At 42.7% G+C, this 23,385-nt stretch overlaps 1 protein-coding gene across 1 annotated transcript in view; it reads right to left on the bottom strand.

Annotated features, from left to right (window-relative positions):
• Positions 1-1,705: 1,705 nt before the first annotated feature.
• Positions 1,706-23,385, bottom strand: part of adora2aa (adenosine A2a receptor a) — a 30,223-nt gene continuing 8,543 nt past the window's right edge. Inside the window, exons 3-4 of the mRNA XM_072914267.1 lie at positions 14,069-14,689; positions 1,706-3,451 (exon numbers count right to left, since the gene is read on the bottom strand). Coding sequence (XP_072770368.1) covers positions 2,539-3,451; positions 14,069-14,406 — 1,251 coding nt within the window. The 5' untranslated portion in view covers positions 14,407-14,689 and the 3' untranslated portion in view covers positions 1,706-2,538. The remainder of the gene's footprint in view (positions 3,452-14,068; positions 14,690-23,385) is intronic.

The raw sequence follows: 23,385 nt of genomic DNA on the forward strand, positions 1-23,385 counted from the left end.
ATTTCTCATATTCTTTCTGTTTCTGTAATATTGCAACATTTTCTCGTAACATTTTTACTTTTTTATGTAAAATTATTACTTTTTAATGCAAAATGGCGACATTTGTCATATAAAATTCTGACTTTTATCACAATATTGCCCTTTTTTTTTGTTGTAAAATGGTGACATTTTTGGAGTAAAATTGTGACTCTGTCACAATCAGAAAAAATTGTCGGAAAAAATTGTGACTTTGTCACAATTTTGCCAAAATTCCGATTATTATTATGATACTGCCAAAATTTGACTTTTGTCGAGTAAAATTACGACTCCTCATAAAATTGCCAACATTTTAAGCTTTTTCTTGTAAAATTGCAACTGTTATTGAGTAAATTTCCAACTTTTATCATAATATTGCACAAATGTGCCGTTTTTCTTGTAAAATTTTGACTTGCAATGAGTAAAATTACGACTTTTATTATAACACTGCCAGAATTCTAAGTTTTTCTTGTGAAATTGTGACCTTTTTCTTGTGAAATTCCAACTCATTTTTCACAACAAGCTTTTTTATATTTGCATTGTATGTATATATTATTAATGTTATAAATACACTTTATATATGTAGAAAGGGTGGTCCTAAAGAGGTAGGCATTTTTCGGAGATCTCAAAAAGGTCAGAAATACAAGAATGTGTGTGTTTGTGTGTTTGTTCTTGTATTTCCACCCTTCTTGAGACATCAACAAGGAAAAGTAGCATCCATATGAGGAGGTGTGAAAATTTTAGGACATAAATCATGGTTCCAATACAGAAAACCATTGCATCTAATAGAGAGCCAAATACTAGAGTCCGTGAACATTGCTCCAAAGTCAGGATTTTTGGTAGATTTAATGTGCATACAAAAGTAAACATTGACAGGTGCGAAGGCAGCAATATATGATAAAACAAGACGGCTGCTAAAGAAGGACTCGAAAAAAAAAACCGCCAGGTGAACAGCTGATTTTACGACTTCTGATGCTGACGTAAGACAACCTGCGTCCCATATGTGACCATAGGATGAACACATACACTACACTACTAAGACTATAGTGGCCATTAACAGTTAGCTTCTACAGTTAAAATTATGACTTTTGTCATCATTTTGCCAAGTGAAATTCCGATTATTATTATAATATTGCCAAAATGTTAAAGTTTTCTTATAAAATTGTGACTTTTGTCGAGTAAAATTGCGACTCTTTTCATAAAATTGCCAACATTTTAAGATTTTCTTGTGAAATTGCGACTGTTATATATACTTTTATCATAATATTGCACAAATGTTCAGTTTTTCTTGTAAAATTTTGACTTGCGTTGTTTACAAATAAATAAATAAATATGTATACAGAGACATACTGTAATAACTTGAAGTAAATAATGAAGATTAAAAACCAATTACAATTTTTTATTTTTTTTTATCAAAAGCAGTCTTTTTCTCACAACGTGTTGACTTTTTTTCTCATAAAATTGGGAACAATTTCTCATATTCTTTATGCTTCTGTAATATTGCAACATTTTCTCGTAACATTTCTACTTTTTTATGTACCTTTATTACTTTTTAATGCAAAAGGGTGACATTTGACATACAAAATTATGACTTTTATCACAATATTGCCATTTTTTTTGTTCTTGTAAAATGGTGACGTTTTTTGGAGTAAAATTGTGACTTTTGTCATCATTTTGCCAAAATTCCGATTATTATTATGATACTGCCAAAATGTGAAAGTTTTCTTATAAAATTGTGACTTTTGTCAAGTAAAATTACGACTCTTTTCATAAAATTGCCAAAATGTTAAGCTTTTTCTTGTAAAATTGGGAACAATTTCTCATATTCTTTCTGCTTCTATAATATTGCAACATTTTCTCGTAAAATTGTTACTTTTTTATGTACAATTATTTCTTTTTAATGCAAAATGGCAACATTTGTCATATAAAATTCTGACTTTCATCACAATATTGCCATTTTTTTTGTTGGTTCTTGTAAAATGGTGACGTTTTTTGGAGTAAAATTGTGACTTTTGTCATAATTTTGCCAAAATTCTGATTATTATAATACTGCCAAAATTGGAACATTTTAAGATTTTCTTGTAAAATTGCAACTGGTATTGAGTAAAATTCCAACTTTTATCATAATATCGCACAAATGTTCTGTTTTTCTTGTAAAATTTTGACTTGCGTTAAAATTACCACTTTTATTATAACTGCCAAAATTCTAAGTTTTTCTTGTGAAATTGTGACCTTTTTCTTGTGAAATTCCAACTCATTTTTCACAACAAGCTTTTTTATATTTGCATAGTATGTATATATTATTAATGTTGTAAATACACTTCTGTATATATCTAGAAAGGGTGGTCCTAAAGAGGTAGGCATTTTTCGGAGGTCTCAAGAAGGTCAGAAATACAAGAATGTGTGTGTGTGTGTGTGTGTGTGTGTGTGTGTGTGTGTGTGTGTGTGTGTGTGTGTGTGTGTGTGTGTGTGTGTGTGTATGTGAGCTGCTCTCCCTGTTGTGCCGGTTAGCTGTGGTTCTGCTTAGGCGGTGCTCTGCTTCTGTGGTTCCTGTTCCTCCACACCTTTTGGTCCCATTAAACACTGCAGATGATGACAGGTGGCGACTGCAGTCGGTCTAATGGCTTCTGCCTGAGATACAGGATGGGGCATTGGGTCTACTGTCAACAGGTCTCCCCCTACAGGGGACACGTGAGTAGTGCAGCCAGAGGAGCTTTGGGAGACGTTGCTACTGCTGCTCCCCTGCTGGGGGAAAAGGTCCAACCTGAGGCCGTTGGCCTTGAGTCGGATGGAGTCGGTGACGCTGCTGTGAAGAGAGTTGCGCTTGCTTCCGCGTCGTTCCATCACCTCCTGCCGGCCCAAGATGTGGCGGAGGATGATTTTCCGGAAGGTTTGGCGGAATTCCCTGATGCGGTAGGCGTAGATGAACGGGTTGACCACGGAGTTGCCGTGAGACAGGATGATGGCCACGTACACGATCCAGAGAGGAGGGCGCCGACACTCGGGACAGAAGAGAGTGAAGCAGTTGATGATGTGTAACGGCAGCCAGCACACGGCAAACAGTCCCACTATGATGGCCAGAGACTTGGCAGCTTGGACCTCCTTCTGGAGGGTGGAGCTCGACTTCTCTCCGTGAGCCGCCTTGACCTCCATGAGTTTGAGCTGGTGACGGGCGGCCATGAAGATGCACACGTAGATGGCCAGCATCAGCAGCAGGGGCATCAAGACGCAGGCAAAGAAGTTAAAGTACACCATGTAATCCATGGCCACCACGTCCTCAAAGAGACACTTCATCAGGCCCGGCGGACAGTTCGAGTTTTCCTTCTGGGAGATCTTGTTCCAACCCATCATGGGGGTGAGGCCGATGACGATGGAGAGAAACCAGCAGATGGCAATGATGCACTGAGCCCTCTGGCCTGTCACCAGGCTGTTGTACCTTGAGAGGGAGAAGGCTGATCAGTGGCGAAAATGTCAAGGACAGTGCGGCGAAGATACAACAAACTCCCTTCTTGTCCCTCATGGACACACACTTCTTGTTGTTGACTTTGGACTGACTAGCGGCTGCACGACACCAAAGCCGCGGAACAGAGACACGCAGCAGGCTTGCATCCACAAAAAAATATACGCCACACACATATACCCCCTCCAGGCAACTTCGACCCTAGACTAACACCCTCCCCCCACCACATCCCACCTCCCCGGATTGTAAATAATCAAATGTAAATAATCAAATGTAAATAATCAAATGTAAATAATCAATGTATATACTTGTTCTTATGCTTTCTGAGCTCACTATGTTCACTGCTCGCTGTACATATCCTACCAAGTCAGACCTACACTGTTTCGATGTCTATTTCTCTGATGATATAATTGTTGATGACTGAAGTGCTGATATCAACCAAACCTAAACCCCGCCCTCCACATCCCACTGCCCGCATTGTAAATGATGTAAATAATTTCTGCTGCAGCCTTCATCCACCATCCCAGCCGTTGTGGTAGGTCTTAAATCTACTGCCTGCTCCGCCGTTGAGGTCTTCACCATATCCCTGGCTAGGGAGGCAGTCAGGTACTAGGCCTTTGCCAAAGGCCACCTGGGGTAACAGTAAAGGGGTTAACCTCCCAGTGCCCCAAGACCCCATAGAGGAGCCTCCACTGCCGGATGCACTTTAACGTCATGCCCAGGACGTCTTGTTAGCTAATACTTGCCAACCCTCCCGAATTTTCCGGGAGACTCCCGAATTTCAGTGCCTCTCCCGAAAATCTACCGGGACAATCATTCTCCCGAATTGAAGGCTGCAGCAGAAAAGGGTCCCCAGTCGTCTTGGACTCCATGCCACTGGACCCTGACCCGATTCTGTCAAGGATCGTGTGGTGACTGTCTGTGCACCAGTCTCCCCACGTAAAACAAAATCACGCACAAGCATCCTCCATAAAGGGATGCACCCCAACCAGGAGGATCGTCATACTCGTTCGAGTGACCGCCGATGATGATGAATTCAATGTATACAGTCTGATGATTAACTTGTGTGATGACTGTATTATGCTGATAGTATATATTTGTACCATGAATTGATTAACGTGGACCCCTACTTAAACAAGTTGAAAAACTTATTCGGGTGCTACCATTTAGTGGTCAATTGTACGGAATATGTACTGTACTGTGCAATCTACTAATAAAAGTTTAAATCAATCAATCAATCAACCTCCCATCCAACGCCCTTGACGCAAATCCCTTAGGGGTGATGGCGCCTGAAGAGCTGCAGCCTTGCCACCGTGGCCCCCCACTCCCTCCCCTCTGTTGCAAGTCTCGAGATGTATGTTGTAATATGTACATGTGCTTTGCTGTGGAGTTTTTTTTCCCACTCCAGACTGGGCCCCCTAAGGAGCTCAGTCTAGATTGTATTTTTTTTACTCATCCTCCCTCAGCGTTTACCTTTTTCCCATCTTTTACGGGGCGTCTAGTGGCGACCCATCAGTGTTCCTGTTCTGTAACCCTGTACACTGTTTGTTTGTCTAATCTTGAACGGGTTTGTGCTGAAAACTTAGTTCCATTATACTTGTGCAATGACAATAAAGACCTACCTACAGTCGTGGGCAAAAGTGTACATGCACTTGTAAAGAACATCATGTCATGGCTGTCTTCAGTTTCCAATAATTTGTACAACTCTTTTTTTTTTTGTGATAGAGTGATTGGAGCACATACTTGTTGGTCACAAAAAAAACATTCATGAAGTTTGGTTCTTTTTTGAATTTATTATGGGTCTACTGAAAATGTGAGCAAATGTGCTGGGTCAAAAGTATACATACAGCAATGTTAATATTTGCTTACATGTCCCTTGGCAAGTTTCACTGCAATAAGGCGCTTTTGGTAGCCATCCACAAGCTTCTGCTTGAATTTTTGACCACTCCTCTTGACAAAAATGGTGCAGTTCAGCTAAATTTGTTGGTTTTCTGACATGGACTTGTTTCTTGAGCATTGTCAGGACTTTGGGAAGGCCATTCTAAAACCTTAATTCTAGCCTGATTTAGCCATTCCTTTACCACTTTTGACGTGTGTTTGGGGTCATTGTCCTGTTGGAACACCCAACTGCGCTGCGCCCAAGACCCAACCTCCGGGCTGATGATTTTAGGTTGTCCTGAAGAATTTGGAAGTAATCCTCCTTTTGTATTGTCCCATTTACTCTCTGTAAAGCACCAGTTCCACAGAACTTTCCTCCAGAAGGTCTTATCTTTGTCCATGTGATGTGAGATGAAACAAAAATTGAGCTGTTTGGCCACAATACCCAGCAATATGTTTGGAGAAGAAAAGGTGAGGCATTTAATCCCAGGAACACCAATTCTTACCGTCAAGCATGGTGGTGGTAGTTTTATGCTCTGGGCCTGTTTTGCTGCCAATAGATTGGACAATGCTGAAGAAACAAGTCCATGTCAGAAAACCAACTATTTCAGCTGAACTGCACCAATTTTGTCAAGAGGAGTGGTCAAAAATCGGAATCTTTCCAGAAGCTTGTGGATGGCTACCAAAAGCGCCTTATTGCAGTGAAACTTGCCAAGGGACATGTAAGCAAATATTAACATTGCTGTATGTATACTTTTGACCCAGCAGATCTGGTCACATTTTCAGTAGACCCATAATAAATTCATAAAAGAACCAAACTTCATGAATGCTTTTTGTGACCAACAAGTATGTGCTCCAATCACTCTATCACAAAAAATAAGAGTTGTAGAAACTATTGGAAACGCAAGACAGCCATGACATTATGTTCTTTACAAGTGTATGTCAACGTTTGACCACGACTGTACCTACCTAAAAGGTATGCAATTAGCATCAACAGAGGTCGGGCGATACTCCAAGATTTGGCAGAATTTCGATACCGGGGGTCAGTTTATGTGGATATGTTTTAGTATCACCCCAGCACATCACCCCTGTTCTGCATGAACTCCATAGCCTTCCCATCAAACACCGTATCCAATTGAAAATAATTATCCTCACTTTCAAAGCTATCCATAACCTTTCTCCGTCATATCTTTCTGACCTGCTCCATGTCGCCCGTCCTCACACTACCTAAGATCCTCTTCATCCATCCATCTCACTGTCCCCTTATATAAACTGTCCACCATTAGTGCTTAACCCTTCAGCCGCTCAGCCCCTCATCTTTGGAACTCATTACCACCAGACCTTCGTAACATAAGACTCAATATCCCTCTTCAAATCAAGACTCAAAACACACCCATTTCTGACTGCTTAATCACTGTAAATTGTTGTTGTTTTTATCCAATTGATGTTATTGTTTTGATTTTGTACGGTGTCCTTAAGTGCCCAGAAAGGTGCCTTATAAGTAAAATGTATTATTATTATTATTATTATTATTATTATAGTATTGTTAAGTTCATTATCGAAAGCAGCATGAAAAGATAAAAACTACTTTCTCTTTATACGGTATTAAAATGTGCACACATTGACTTCCTGCTCAATGCAAAGTAAGCTTCAAAATAAAAGCACGGCAGTATCAACCTAGATTTTCCCACAGCGTCTAACAAAATGCACTCATTTCCATTTTGTTTTTCTAAATGTTTGTACAAATCCATCCATCCATCCATCCATCTTCTTCTGCTTATCCGAGGTCGGGTCGCGGGGGCAGCAGCCTAAGCAGGGAAGCCCAGACTTTCCTCTCCCCAGCCACTTCGTCCAGCTCCTCCCGGGGATCCCAAGGCATTCCCAGGCCAGCCGGGAGACATAGTCTTCCCAACGTGTCCTGGGTCTTCCCCGTGGCCTCCTACCGGTCGGACGTGGCATCCTGACCAGATGCCGGAACCACCTCATTTGGCTCCTCTCGATGTGGAGGAGCAGCGGCTTTACTTTGAGCTCCCCCCGGATGACAGAGCTTCTCACCCTATCTCTAAGGGAGAGCCCCGCCACCCGGCGGAGGAAACTCATTTCGGCCGCTTGTACCCGTGATCTTGTCCTTTCGGTCATAACCCAAAGCTCATGACCATAGGTGAGGATGGGAACGTAGATCGACCGATAAATTGAGAGCTTTGCCTTCCGGCTCAGCTCCTTCTTCACCACAACGGATCGATACAGCGTCCGCATTACTGAAGATGCCGCACCGATCCGCCTGTCGATCTCACGATCCACTCTTCCCTCACTCGTGAACAAGACTCCGAGGTACTTGAACTCCTCCACTTGGGGCAGGGTCTCCTCCCCAAACCGAAGATGGCATTCCATCCTTTTCCAGGCGAGAACCATGGACTCGGACTTGGAAGTGCTAATTCTCATCCCAGTCGCTTCACACTCGGCTGCGAACCGATCCAGCGAGAGCTGAAGATCCTGGCCAGATGAAGCCATCAGGACCACATCATCTGCAAAAAGCAGAGACCTAATCCTGCAGCCACCAAACCGGATCCCCTCAACGCCTTGACTGCGCCTAGAAATTCTGTCCATAAAAGTTATGAACAGAATCGGTGACAAAGGGCAGCCTTGGCGGAGTCCAACCCTCACTGGAAACGTGTCCGACTTACTGCCGGCAATGCGGACCAAGCTCTGACACTGATCATACAGGGAGCGGACTGCCAAAATCAGACAGTCCGATACCCCATACTCTCTGAGCACTCCCCACAGGACTTCCCGAGGGACACGGTCGAATGCCTTCTCCAAGTCCACAAAGCACATGTAGACTGGTTGGGCAAACTCCCATGCACCCTCAAGGACCCTGCCGAGAGTATAGAGCTGGTCCACAGTTCCACAACCAGGACGAAAACCACACTGTTCCTCCTGAATCCGAGGTTCGACTCTCCGGCGTAGCCTCCTCTCCAGTACACCTGAATAGACCTTACCGGGAAGGCTGAGGAGTGTGATCCCACGATAGTTTGAACACACCCTCCGGTTCCCCTTCTTAAAGAGAGGAACCACCACCCCGGTCTGCCAATCCAGAGGTACCACCCCCGATGTCCACGCGATGCTGCAGAGTTTGTACAAATATGAAACATTTTTTGTCATTGTATTTAAGAGATAACAGAGTATAAAATTGTGGAGGCTTTGCTCCTCCGGGTTCTTCGGACCACCAATTACCGACATGCCAGGCTCTTCCAGGTTAACAACACTGTTTTATTTTTGAATAAAAAAGTGCAAAGTCTTTTCTCTCAAGTGAGCACACGAATGGTTTCTCTGCTCTCACTCTCGCTCGTGCTCCGACTCGTGTTCCACCATCAACCGCCATCAACAACTCTTTCTTTCTCCTTCCCGACTGCTGCCTTTAACAGAGCGACAGGTGATCAGACAAACACTCACAGCTGTGTCATCCACGCACCTGTCGCTGATCTCGAAAGCGGTCTTGGCACACCCCGCTTCGCTGCAGGTCCGCAGGCCACGCCCCCCCACAAAAACATTTGACAGAAAACAGAATAATCTAAAAAAAAAATGTGTAGTGGAGGAAAACAACGTCACCAAACAGCAGTATGTTCAAAAATATTTCATTATCACAAATTGTCCGAAGTCAAAAGTAAATATGTACACAATAGTTAGTTTCAGTTTTGATTTTTGCTTATGCCAGGGATCGGCAACCTTTACCAGTCAAAGAGCCATTTTGACCAGTTTCGCAAATTACAGAAAACAATGGGAGCCGCAAATTTTTTTTGAAATTTTAAGTTAAATAACACTGCATTCAAAGTTTTCTTTTTGCTTTGTGCTATGTATAAGCCAGGGGTCTCAGACACGCTGCCCAAGCCTTTATATGGAATTTGAAAGCTGGTGCGGCACGCGGATTTTTAACGAACGGTGCTTGTCAGCGTCATGCGTGCCGTGATGGTACAGCATATAGCACCCACTACAACCAGCGTGCCTAATCAGCCACACGTTGTATGGTGATTCCGCTTGCTCACGTAGGTGACAGCAAGGCATACTTGGTCAACAACCACACAGGTTACACTGACTGTGGCGATATAAAAAAAACTATAACACTCTTACTAATAATGCGCCACACTGTGAACCCACACCAAACAAGAATGACAAACACATTTCGGGAGAACATCTGCACAGTAACACAACATAAACACAGCAGGACAAATACCCAGAATCCCATGCAGCCCTAACTCTTCCGGGATACATTATACACCCCCGCTACCAAACCCCGCCCACCTCAACCGACACACAGGGGGGGGTTGATGTGTGAGGGAGCAGAGTTGGGGTGGGGGCGGGGTTTGGTGGTAGCAGGGGTGTATAATGTAGCCCGGAAGAGTCAGGGCTGCATGGGATTCTGGGTGTTTGTCCTGTTGTGTTAAGATGCAGATGTTCTCTCGAAATGTGTTTGTCATTCTTGTTTGGTTTTGGTTCAAAGTGTGGCGCATTATTAGTAAGAGTGTTAAAGTTGTTTTATATGGTCACCGTCAGTGTAACCTGTGTGGCTGTTGACAAAGTATGCCTTGCTGTCACGAATGTGTGCAAGTAGAAGTATAACAATTGTATAACAATTGATGGGCTGGCATGCTGTTAATACAGATTGTAGTGAGCGCCAAATGTTGTACCATTATGGCACGCCCTTATCATAGCTGTAAGGGTGAAAATCGGTGAATATTAATCCCGGGAGTTCTCTCCGAGAGGCACTGAAATCCAGAAGTCTCACGGGAAAATTGGGGGGTTCAGCAAGTAAGCTGCTGAGCCGCGGGTTGCCGACCCCTGGCCTATGCCAACATCCGTCAGTCAGCCAGCCAATCCAAGGAGTAAACATATATTCTATTGGCGCTCATTCAAATGTTTTGTCTTATTGCCACCTCCCAAAGTCCAACAACAGATTCCCTGAGTTTGTAAACAATATATAAACATAACAATATCGACAAATAAAACAGATATTTGTGTAAACAAACATAGAAAATAACTTATATTGATAGCCTTGGTATCGATACTATTCAAGCAATTGAAGTCCACATTTGGTACGAATGAGAAGATTACTTCCTGGTCTTTAAGAGTCAAAATAATTATCAACAAACTAGTCTTTTTTTAGTCTGGTTTCAGTATGACTGCCACGCAGTGTGGGAGAGCAGCTGAGACAGTTTGTTTCTAGCACATTCTTCAGATGTTAAAGTGCAAATGTCAACCCTGCAACAACAACCGCCGCCCTCCCCCCTGTCGCACCGTCGGAGATGCAAAAACCGACGCAGAGACGGCGTGTGTGAAAAGTGTCTGTTGGAAACAGGAAACACAAAGTCTCCGAGGGGCACTTCCATTAAACGACAAAAGGTCAAAGTTGAAAAGACTGTCAATGGGAGTGTCGCTAATATCAACATCTGACATGTGAAGAGATGGGACTTTGACATGGTCTGCTGAAGCAATTACAGACAAAGGCCACATATTGAGACCCACAATTTCTACTTCAGAGGCCTAAACCCCACCAGAGCCCACCCAAGGGGGCCCCTAAGAGTACATATTTATTTACATTGTTTTAATACTAATTCATGAATGACCACACCATACTTGCCAACCTTGAGACCTCCGAATTCGGGAAATGGGGGGGTGTTGAGGTGTAGCTATAAGGTATAATGCCATCGCCCTCATTTACAAATTATAGACCTGTTTCTTTAGTTCCACAATTTTCTAAAATCCTTGAAAAACTGTTCAATAACAGATTAGAGCGTTTCACAAACAAAAATAGAATACTCGCTGAGAACCAATATGGATAGAACTAATGTTTCAACTTCGATGGCTTTAAATCAGTCAAGAAACGTTGAAGTAGTAACAGTTTTTTAATTGAGAAACGGCAATTCCTGGAATTTCGGTGAAACCGGGAATGTTTTCAGTTCCTAAACCAACTTGTTTTTTGTCCTGACTAAGAGGAATGTTTTGATAGTGAAACAGTTGAAATGGGATGAAACATGTAAAAGGAGTACCGTATTTTCCGCACTATAAGGCGCACCGGATTATTAGCCGCACCTTCAATGAATGGCATATTTCATAACTTTGTCCACCAATAAGCCGCCCCGGACTATAAGCCGCGCCTACGCTGCGCTAAAGGGAATGTCAAAAAAACAGTCAGATAGGTCAGTCAAACTTTAATAATATATTAAAAACCAGCGTTCTAACAACTCTGTTCACTCCCAAAATGTACGCAAATGTGCAATCACAAACATAGTAAAATTCAAAATAGTGCAGAGCAATAGCAACATAATGTTGCTCGAACGTTAATGTCACAACACACAAAATAAACATAGCGCTCACTTTCTGAAGTTATTCTTCATTCGTAAATCCTTCGTCTTCGGTGTCCGAAGTGAAAAGTTGGGCAAATTTACGATCCACTGGCAGATGTTGGCGTCGTCTGGCGCTGCCTCCTCGTCTTAGTGAAGGTGTGTTCGCCTTCTGTCATCCATTGTTCCCACGCAGTTAGCAGTCTAGCTTCGAATGCCCTGTTGACACCAATATCTAGCGGCTGGAGGTCTTTTGTCAATCCACCCGGAATGACGGCGAGTATTGAATTAAGCGCGTAAGCGTGTCTCTCAATGTGCTGTTATGAGCTAGCAAATATAACAACTACACTACCCAGCATGCAACGATAGTTACGAGCATGCGCGGTAGCCCTGAGAAGCGTTGTTGTATGCTGGGAGTTCGAATGTGGTTATGAGCACGCTGTGAGAAAACGTTGAGAACTCAGTTAACACGCCTCGTCTGCATTATTTATAATTAGACAGACAACACACTTAATAGGAGCCATTTTGGGGTCTTTACATAAACACACAAATGGAAATGAAACGTCACATATCCCAGCATGCACCGCGCGCTTCTTCTACGGGGAAAAAAGATGGCGGCTGTTTACCGTAGTTGCGAGACCTAAACTTTATGAAAATGAATCTTAATATTTATCCATATATAAAGCGCACCGGGTTATAAGGCGCACTGTCAGCTTTTGAGAAAATTAGTGGTTTTTAGGTGCGCCTTATAGTGCGGAAAATACGGTAGTCAAACGAAAAAGGTTGGAAATAGGGTTAGAAAAAACCCAGGAATTCCTGGAAATTTGTGGGACGTGGGAAAATGGTAGTTTGAATATCTAGGATGAGTTGAATGTGTTGAAGTTGAAATGGTTTGAATCGGTTGAAGAATGTGGGAATTGTGGAAGTTGGAAAAAATGGACAATTAATTTTGAATGGGAAAAAAGGGAGAAAAAAAAGGAATTATGGGAAATCCTGGAATTTTTTTTAGAATTGTTGAAGTAGAGCACACAATTTCCAAACAGACTGAATATTTTGAAGTTGTAACAGGTGGAATCAGATGAAAAATGTGGGAGTTGTGGAACTTTGAAGAATGTCCCATTGATTTCAATGGGAGTTTACAAAAAACTGGGAATTTCGGGAAAAGCGGGAATTTTTTTGAAAATGGTAAAAAAAAAACTTGATGGTTGGTGTTGGAATTTTTCAAATCGGTCGACAAATGTTTAAGAAGTTACATGTTAAATTGAGAAATGGTATTACGGAATTCCGGGAATTTTTTTTAGAAATGTTGGAAAAAAGCACACAATTCCCAAACAGGCTGAATATTTTGAAGTTGGAACAGTTGGAATCAGATGAAAAATGTGGGAGTTGTGGAACTTTGAAGAATGTCCCAATGATTTCATTAGGAATTTACAAAAAAATTGGGAATTTCGGGAAAAGCGGAATATTTTTTGAAAATGGTAAAAAAAAAACTTGATGGTTGGTGTTGGAATTTTTCCAATCGGTCGAGAAATGTTTAAGTAGTAACATGTTGAATTGAGAAATGGTATTACGGAATTCCTGGAATTTTGGGAAAACCGGGAATTTTTTTTTGAATTGTTGAAGTAGAGCACACAATTCCCAAACAGGCTGAATATTTTGAAGTTAGAACATGCACCTGGGGATAAGTTGATTGGCAACACTAAATTGGCCCTAGTGTGTGGATGTGAGTGTGAATGTTGTCTGTCTATCTGTGTTGGCCCTGCGATGAGGTGGCGACTTGTCCGGGGTGTACCCCGCCTTCCGCCCGATTGTAGCTGAGATAGGCTCCAGCGCCCCCCGCGACCCCAAAAGGGAATAAGCGGTAGAAAATGGATGGATGGATGGTTGGAACAGTTGGAATCAGATGAAAAATGTGGGAGTTGTGGAACTTTGAAGAATGTCCCATTGATTTCAATGGGAATTTACAAAAAAATTGGGAATTTCGGGAAACGTGGAATATTTTTTGAAAATGGTAAAAAAAAAACTTGATGGTTGGTGTTGGAATTTTTCAAATCTGTCGAGAAATCTTTAAGTAGTAACATGTTGAATTGAGAAATGGTATTAGGGAATTTTGGGAATTTATTTTGAATTGTTGAAGTAGAGCACACAATTCCCAAACAGGCTGAATATTTTGAAGTTGGAACAGTTGGAATGAGATCGAATCAAATAAACCCTCTTTAAATGCGTTTGACATAAAGCTACCACTGCGTGCTCGACGTTGGTGACTCAGTGGCATGTGGCTCTATGGTCACATGTCAAAGGAACGACAAGTACAGTCTTGGAAAGCGAAACAAGTTCTGGAGGAACAACTTTTCCAATCAAAGGACCCAAAACTGACCTGAGCGGGAGCTTGATGGCAATGTAGCGATCCATGGCGATGGCCAGCAGGCTGAAGATGGAGCTCTGGGTGAGGATGAGCACAAAACAGGCGATGAAGAGGCATCCGTAGAAGTTGGAGCAGAAGCCCACGCTGATGACGATGGCGAATGGAATGGCGAGGACGCCCACCGCGATGTCGGCCACGGCGAGCGAGACCACGAAGAAGTTGGTGTGGCTCTGCAGGTTGCTGTTGAGGAACACTGCCCAACAGACCAGCACGTTGCCCAACACGGAGAAGATGGCGATCAGCAGCTCCAGCGTGATGTAAGGGACGGAGGCGGCAGGGTTGTCCAGCATGGTGGACAAATGTCAAGTTTCATTGACGAGGAGGGAGGAGACCTCACCTCTACCAGCATAGCGACGGCCCTGCCAGCGCTCAGACTCGCATCCTGGCCCCGTCCTCGCTATACCTGCTCAGCCGGAACCTCAGATAAAAGTCCAAGTCGCTAAAGGCGGAACAGTCCTTTCCCGCCCAAGAGAAGCCTCTTCCCGCAGGTCCTTCCCCTCCGCGGCATTTTCCCATGAACCTCTTGAGGGGCTGAGAGCACGCCAGCAACGCTGCATCAATGGAACCAAGTCGCTGCAGAAGACACAAAGAGGAAATGATTCGACAAAGGAAGCGTGGCGCAACATGCTAAAGACTCAGCCAATAGGAACGCATTCGTGTTTTTTTTAAAATATATTTAATAGTAGTATTCATTTTGCTTCCTGCTCCACCTTCACATTGAGTCGTGGTCAAAAGTTGACATTCACTTGTAAGGAACATGTCATGGCTGTCTTGAGTTTCCAATCATTTCTACAACTCTTATTTTTTGGTGATAGAGTGGTTGGAGCACATACTTGTTGGCCACAAAAAAACATTTATGAAGTTTGGTTCTTTTATGAATTTATTATGGGTCTACTGCAGTGGTTCTTAACCTGGGCTCGATCGAACCCTAGGGGTTCGGTGAGTCGGCCTCAGGGGTTCGGCGGAACCTCCGCCACGGAGGTAAAGAGACATCCGACTTATCGTGTAAATAAAAACTTCTCCCTATCAGCGTATTATGGATACCCCCAAATAGGGATGTCCCGATCCAGGTTTTTGCACTTCCGATCCGATACCGATATTGTTTTTGCACTTCCGATCCGATACCGATACTGACCGATAATGGCCTATCCGAGCATTAGAGATGCGCGGATAGGCAATTATTTCATCCGCAACCGCATCAGAAAGTCGTCAACCATCCGCCATCCACCCGATGTAACATTTGATCAGAACCGCACCCGCCCGCCATCCGCCCGCACCCGCCCGTTGTTATATATCTAATATAGACGATGCAAGGCATTAGTGAGGTTATAAAGCTTTTGCCTGTTAAAGAAAGGAGACTGATCCAATGCTGCACAGACATTCGCGTGCCACGCTGTCACGACCCAGACGCACACCAGTGCGCAATCATATGGGAGCCGCGCTGAGCGCAACCTCCAAGCGCGTCTCGCTGCCGGCGACGGCCGGGTATGGGCCCAACGCTCCAGCGTCATCCATTTTCAGGGCTAGTTGATTCGGCAGGTGGGTTGTTACACACTCCTTAGCGGGTTCCGACGTCCATGGCCACCGTCCTGCTGTCTATATCAACCAGGGTGAGCCCCACCCCTTTCGTGAGCGCACTGCGCGCGGAGTGACCCCTGTTACGCGCCCCCGGCAACAGGGGTGGCGGGCAGGTAAGCTGCGCGGGCGGAGCGCGCGGAGTGACCACTGTTACGAGCCCCTGGCCACGGGGGTGGCGGGCAGGTAAGCTGCTTACCTGCTGCGCGTGACGCCGGCCGCGGCGAAGGCGGACGAGGCGGGGTGTCGGTGCGGTGGGCGCGGTGGTGACCCTGGACATGCGTCGGGCCCTTCTCGCGGATCGCCTCAGCTACGGCTCCCGGTGGGGCCCTCTTGGGGGAAGGGGCCTCGGTCCCGGACCCCGGCGAGGCGTCGGGGGCCTTCTCCGCTCCGTAAAAGTGTCCATCTCTTTTTTTTTTTTCTTCTGTTGTGGCATATGCAGCAGGTGCCTGCTCGTTTTTCGTATGTGGGTAACAACATTTAACTATGTATATATATTTCCGAATTGGTTTAACTGCCACCCGCCTGAATCTATTTAAAATCTAATTTTTTTTTATTTCAACCGCCTGACCCGACCCGTGGATAAAATCTAATTTTTTTAAATTTCATCCGCCCGATCCGCGGATAATCCGCGGACTCCGCGGTTGTGCCCGCAAACCGCGCATCTCTACCGAGCATGTATTAAAGTTTAAAGTTATTTAGCCTACTTAGTTGTCAGAATCATGTTGAAAAGGGTTTTAGTACTCTTGACAACAACTAGCCAGCTGAATTAGGGGAGTTTGAATAATACACAATGGTTGGTAACAAGAAACTGACCTGTTTATTCAAGGATAAACACAAAATAGACAAAATTATACATGACAAACAGAAATGGCATCATTGAACTAGGGCTGGGCGATATGGCCTTTTTTTAATATTGCGATATTTTAAGGCCATATTGCGATACACGATATATATCTCGATATTTTGCCTTAGCCTTGAATGAACACTTGATGCATATAATCACAGCAGTATGATGATTCTGTGTGTTTTGATTGATTGATTGAGACTTTTATTAGTAGGTTGCACAGTGAAGTACATATTCCGTACAATTGACCACTAAATGGTAACACCCGAATAAGTTTTTCAACTTGTTTAAGTCGGGGTCCACTTAAATTGATTCATGATACAGATATATACTATCAGATATATACTATCATCATAATACAGTCATCACACAAGATAATCACATTGAATTATTTACATTATTTATAATCCAGGGTGTGGAGGGGGGTGCCTGATGTAAGTGTCAAAAAGACAGCCAAAAGAGTTTGACATGAGAATAAATCTAGTTAAAATATAGGGTAGAAATGCACCCATTTGCAGGAAATGTAGTCTTGATTTTCAACATTTTCTTTTAAGGCTTGCATGTCTACATTAAAACATTCTTCTTCATACTGCATTAATATATGCTACTTTTAAACTTTCATGCAGAGAAGGAAATCACAACTAAAAAAATCACTAATTTTTTCATATGGTGTTGATCTGGAAATTTTTGCCTCTGCATTTTGATGGTGTGGACGTGTGGCACCGAACGGAGATAAGCGTCTCGACAGACGTTAGAATATTTGAACAATGATGACGAAAACTGTTTTCTCTGTCGTGTCGGTGTGTCGAAAATTGTTATGCGCTTATTTTTTTATTTGATTTTGTGCGTGGCATATAATTGCTATGCGCAGAGGACGTTTAAACAGTGCGCAATTGCACAAGCGCGCACCTTAGAGAGAACGTTGGTCACACGGCTGCGCTAGCATCACAGCTAACGTTAGCCATGCTGCTACCTCTCTGTTCGGGGAGGACGTATACGTATGTGACGTATTACGTGACAGTATGTGACGTATGTAAGAAGGTGCGCTTGCTGTCTGTGAGAGGGAGACACAGAAAAGAGTGAGAAGAGCCTGTCGTGTAATGCCAGCAGCTAAAAGCAACTGCGTGAGAATCCACAGACCTGTGGATGTGTTGAAGGTGTGCTGGAAAATGCGGAACGGAAATTATAGGGCGCAGCAGAAAGGTGGAATGTACTATTTAAATAGGTGCGTTGAAAAACACGGAGCGGAGTTTTTTTTTTAACTGGATCTGGATCGGCATTTTCCCATGCCTTGCCGATACGCATTTTTTTGCAAATATCGGCAGCCGATCCGATCCAAATATCGGATCGGGACATCCCTACCCCCAAACAATGTTTTCCATCTGATTTGCAGGTTTTTTGATTGATTGATTGAAACTTTTACTAGCAGATTGCTAAGGAAGAGAATACACAGTACAGTTTACACAGTACAGTACATATTCCAAACAATTGACCACTAAATGGTAACACCCGAATACGTTTTTCAACTTGTTTAAGTCGGGGTCCACGTTAATCAATTTATGGTAATGTGTGTAAGGTGTGTAATTTGTTGTGAGTTCATGCACTGTGTTGGTTTTGTTCTTTGAACAAGGTGATGTTCATGCACGGTTCATTTTGTGCACCAGGAAAAAAACATAACTTTGTCTTGAATTTGAAAAAAAACAACATTTTATTTTTCATTAAAGAAGGGTTCGGTGAATGCGCATATGAAACTGGTGGGGTTTGGTACCTCCAACAAGGTTATGAACCACTGGTCTACTGAAAATGTGAGCAAATGTGCTGGGTCAAAAGTATACATACAGCAATGTTAATATTTGCTTACATGTCCCTTGGCAAGTTTCACTGCAATAAGGCACTTTTGGTAGCCATCCACAAGCTTCTGCTTGAATTCTTGACCACTCCTCTTGAAAAAATCAGTTCAGCTAAATGTGTTGGTTTTCTGACATGGACTTGTTTCTTCAGCATTGTCCACACTTTTGAGTCAGGACTTTGGGAAGGCCATTCTAAAACCTTCATCCTAACCTGATTTAGCCATTCATCTCCCACTTTTGACGTGCGTTTGTGTCATGATCCGTGGTCCGGATCATGTTTTGTGTTTTGTGTTAGTTTTTGACTCCTTTAATAATAATAATAATATTAATAATAGATTTTATTTGTAAAAAGCACTTTACATTGCGTAAACTACCTCAAAGTGCTACAGTGTATTAAAAAAATAAAAATAAAAAGATAATAAATAATAAATAAAAATAAAAACTAGAACAGCCAAATAGCTAGAACCATACTTGCCAACCCTCCCGAATTTTCCGGGAGACTCCCGAAATTCAGCGCCTCTCCCGAAAACCTCCCGGGACAAATATTCTCCCGAAAATCTCCCGGTTTTCAGCCGGAGCTGGAGGCCACGCCCCCTCCAGCTCCATGCAGACCTGAGTGAGGACAGCCTTTTTTTTATGACGGGAGGAAAACAGGGTGACAAGAACTAAATCATCCAGACTAGAGATAAATTGTGTTATTATGTTTATCTTACCTACAAATAAATATATTTAATTTAAAAAAAAAAAACTAAATAAATGTTTACTATATTTTGCTTAAAAACATCCAAATTAATTGTATTTTTATTTGTATTTTTTCTGACTCCTTAATACATCCAGCCATAGAATTATACATTATTAAAATAATTGCTTGTTCATCAACAACTTTAGCATTTTATTCATTACATTTTGAAGCTCTCAGAAGCCAAGTTATGTTATATTCCTTAAGATTTATTTATGCAAGTTTGAAGTATCAATTATCTAAACACAGTTTTGTTTGCATATTTTCAGGATGTGTATATATATATATATATATATATATATGTATGTATATATATATATATATATATATATATATATATATATATATATATATATATATATATATATATATGTGTGTATGGAATGCTTGACTTGGTGAATTCTAGCTGTCAATATACTCCTCCCCTCTTAACCACGCCCGTTGGCTTCTTTGTTTGCTTCACGCTACTGTTACGTAAGTTTTGCTTGTCTCCTAGCCCCTGCTAAGTGTTTAGCTTCAAGTGTGATCGGCACCTTGTTTTATGTTTTTGTACCTCTTTGATTTGTTCCAAGATTAAATCATGTTCCTACCTGCAAGTCCTGTCCGGAGTCGTCCGTTTGCATCCCGGGAGAACGAACCGCGCAGTAAGCTGCAACCAAACCGTAACAGAAAGAAGCCAGCCCGACTGACTGGCAAAGGCAGGCTTAAATAATGCCTCTTGATTAGCAACAGGTGAGCGTCCCGGACACAAGAGGCAGGTGAAAATAATACGTAGCCATGGTAACAACTCAGAGGTGCGCAAACAGGAACTAAAGGAGTCCAAAACTAACACAAAACATGATCCGGCCCACGGATCATGACAGTTTGGGGTCATTGTCCTGTTGTAACACCCAACAGCGCCCAAGACCCAACCTCCGGGCTGATTATTTTAGGTTGTCCTGAAGAATTTGGAGGTAATCCTCCTTTTTCATTGTCCCATTTACTCTCTGTAAAGCACCAGTTCCATTGGCAGCAAAACAGGCCCAGAGCATAATACTACCACCACCATGCTTGACGGTAGGGTGGTGTTCCTGGGATTAAAGGCCTCACCTTTTCTCCTCCAAACATATTGCTGGGTATTGTGGCCAAACAGCTCAACTTTTTCTTTCATCTGACCACAGAAATTTCCTCCAGAAGGTCTTATCTTTGTCCATGTCATGTCAGATGAAACAAGATGACATTTGAATCTAACTTTTGGTGGCGTGCAGAGCACACGTCAAGACATTAAAAGATGATGTTGATAATGTGAGCCACAAGCTGCAAAAAGAAGTGAAAGACCACAAACGCTAGAATAATTGTAAGTTATCACAAAAACGTTGTGTTACATTGAGTGTCTGGTGAGAAGACAAAAGCTGTCTTTGGAACCTACCAAGAGTAAGGCTCGTAAAACTCCACTGTGTAGGGGGGGAAGCAAAATTAAGGTCTTCTGTTTTCTTTCATGTATGGTAATCAACAGAAAGATATTGTTCTGACCCAAGGACTTCAAAGCGGAGAGGAAGCAGGACCAGACTCCCCTCCAGGCGACCTCTTCTTGAACCTCCTTTTTGAACTGTTTTACGAACGTCTTTTTGAACTATTTTACGACCTCTTCTTTTGAACTGTTCAGTAACCAAAGGCAACGCTGTTTACGACCCACTTCCCTCTGGAAGCAGCTGTGGTCATGTGGTCGGAGAAAGTCAAATAAAGAAGGAGGAGTACAATCTTTCGCCAGAGCGTGCTGAGATACTGTACAAGGGTACAGTGTACAGGCGACTCTCCTCAATTGAGTCTAAATTGAATTCTGTCTCTGTTTGATTCTTTGCTTCTTGTCTTGTTTAATAGATGTCATCAGTGTTTGAACCTGACAGTCTTATCTTTGTCCATGTGATGTCTGTTAGAATAATTATGTATATATTATCACACTAACTTTAGTATGCTTAAAGTCTGTTGCTTTAGTTATTTAGCTATTGTAATCAAGTTGGACTTTTTCTAATGTGAGCAAGGGCAAATACTTCTTGTCTGAGGGGTGGCCTCAACTGTAGATGTTATCTTTGTTTGAGCCCGCCAACAGCCAAGGACTTCAACCGACTTCAGCGAAAATGAGATTACGGCACGCGGACGAGGCAGAGACTTCAAGGACCTCAACAAGATAAGATTCCAACACGCAGACGAAGCGGTGACGGGGCGAAAGCACAAGGCCCCCAGAACATTCCGTCACGTATCGCGCGTCCTGGACCTGCTTTGCATAAAATATGTGACCACTCCTTTTAGAGGCGGCCTTAGTATTGTTGACTGTGGAACTCTTGAATAAAAAGAGGGACGCAAGAGCTGGACCTTAGAGCGTAGGGCGAGACTGTGACTAAGGGTCCGGCTCCATGCGTTCTCCTCATGAGCTAAATTGAACTCTGTCTCTGATTGATTCCTTGCTTCTTGTCTGATTAATAGATGTCATCAGTGTTTGAACCTGACAATGTCAGATGAAACAAGATGACATTTGAATCTAGCCTTTGTTGGCGTGCAGAGCACACGTCAAGACATTAAAAGATGATGTTGATAATGTGAGCCACAAGCTGCAAAAAGAAGTGAAAGAGCACAGACGCTAGCTTCTATTCACTGCAGTTTTAAAATGTCGAGTGCAGATACTTAAACACTTCTCAGTGTTTAGAAATAATAAATAATCTATTCCTACTCAATAATAACAGTATTTTATCTGTGGCAGCCCGCTAAAAATACATTTAATTTTTTTAATTTTTTTTTGTCCTGTCCAGCTTCTCAGGCAAATCATATAGTTGATGTAGATGCCCGTATCGGCTGTTCACATTTACTTTACAAAAGAGACGTGTAGGATACTTCTCTTGTTGCCTTATTTGTATTTGACTTTATTAAATGTATTTATATTATCATTTGGTGCAGCCGGGCCGGAGCAGGAGGGGATAGAAAGAGAAAAAAAGGAAAACAGAGGGGGAAATTGTGGGGACAAGAGGGGGATTAGACAGAGAGACAAAAACAACAACATCAAACACAACAACAACAACAGAGCAACATCAGCAAATACGACATGTACAAACATGATGGTAAAAGTGATAGCAAAGAAGCAGTTAGCGAAAATAAAAAAGAATACAGAAATGACAATGAGCATTATTACACTACAAATGGAGCAATACAAATACCAATAGAAATAGCGCTATTGATAATGAACAATATCGATAATTTACCTCTATTATCAACAATACAGTTGTTCAAATGCAACAATACATATACGTAATGATAACTAGAGATACGAAAGAATGCAGAAAAATGGAGGGGAAGAAAGAGAAGCAACCTATATTAACCTTGTAGATTGTTATAGTAACAATAGGTTAAGCTTTGTCAGTGTGCCATGTGTTACCCAGTTTACCCTAGGGCAGGGGTCGTCAACACATGGCTCCGATCACTCTGATGCGGCTCAGCTGTATACTTGCCAACCCTCCCGATTTTTCCGGGAGTAACCCGAATTTCAGTGCCCCTCCCGAAAATCTCCCGGGGCAACCATTCTCCGATTTTCACCCGGGCAACAATATTGAGGGCGTGCCGTGATGGCACTGTCTTTAGCGTCCTCTACGACCTGTCGTCGCGTCCGCTTTTTCACCATACAAACTGCATGCGACTCCTGCATACACACGTAAGTGACTGCAAGGCATACTTGGTCAACAGCCATACAGGTTACACTGAGGGTGGTGATATAAACAACTTTAACACTGTTACAAATATGCGCCACACTGTGAACCCACACCAAACAAGAATGACAAACACATTTCGGGAGAACATCCGCACCGTAACACAACATAAACACAACAGAACAAATACCCAGAATCCCTTGTAGCCCAAACTCAGTTCAGTTCAGTCTCATGTTGTATGCGACTTCTGCATACACACGTAAGTGACTGCAAGGCATACTTGGTCAACAGCCATACAGGTCGCACTGAGGGTGGTGATATAAACAACTTTAACACTGTTACAAATATGCGCCATACTGTGAACCCACACCAAACAAGAATGACAAACACATTTCGGGAGAACATCCGCACCGTAACACAACATAAACACAACAGAACAAATACCCAGAATCCCTTGAAGCCCAAACTCTTCCGGGCTACAATACACCCGCGCCCCCGCTACCACCAAACCCCACCCACCAACATCGCCCACGCCTCACAGATGAGAGTTTACAATCCTGTGTGAAGATAAAGGTGACGTCATA

Source organism: Nerophis lumbriciformis, linkage group LG12 (assembly GCF_033978685.3).
Source record: "Nerophis lumbriciformis linkage group LG12, RoL_Nlum_v2.1, whole genome shotgun sequence".
Lineage (NCBI taxonomy): Eukaryota > Metazoa > Chordata > Actinopteri > Syngnathiformes > Syngnathidae > Nerophis > Nerophis lumbriciformis.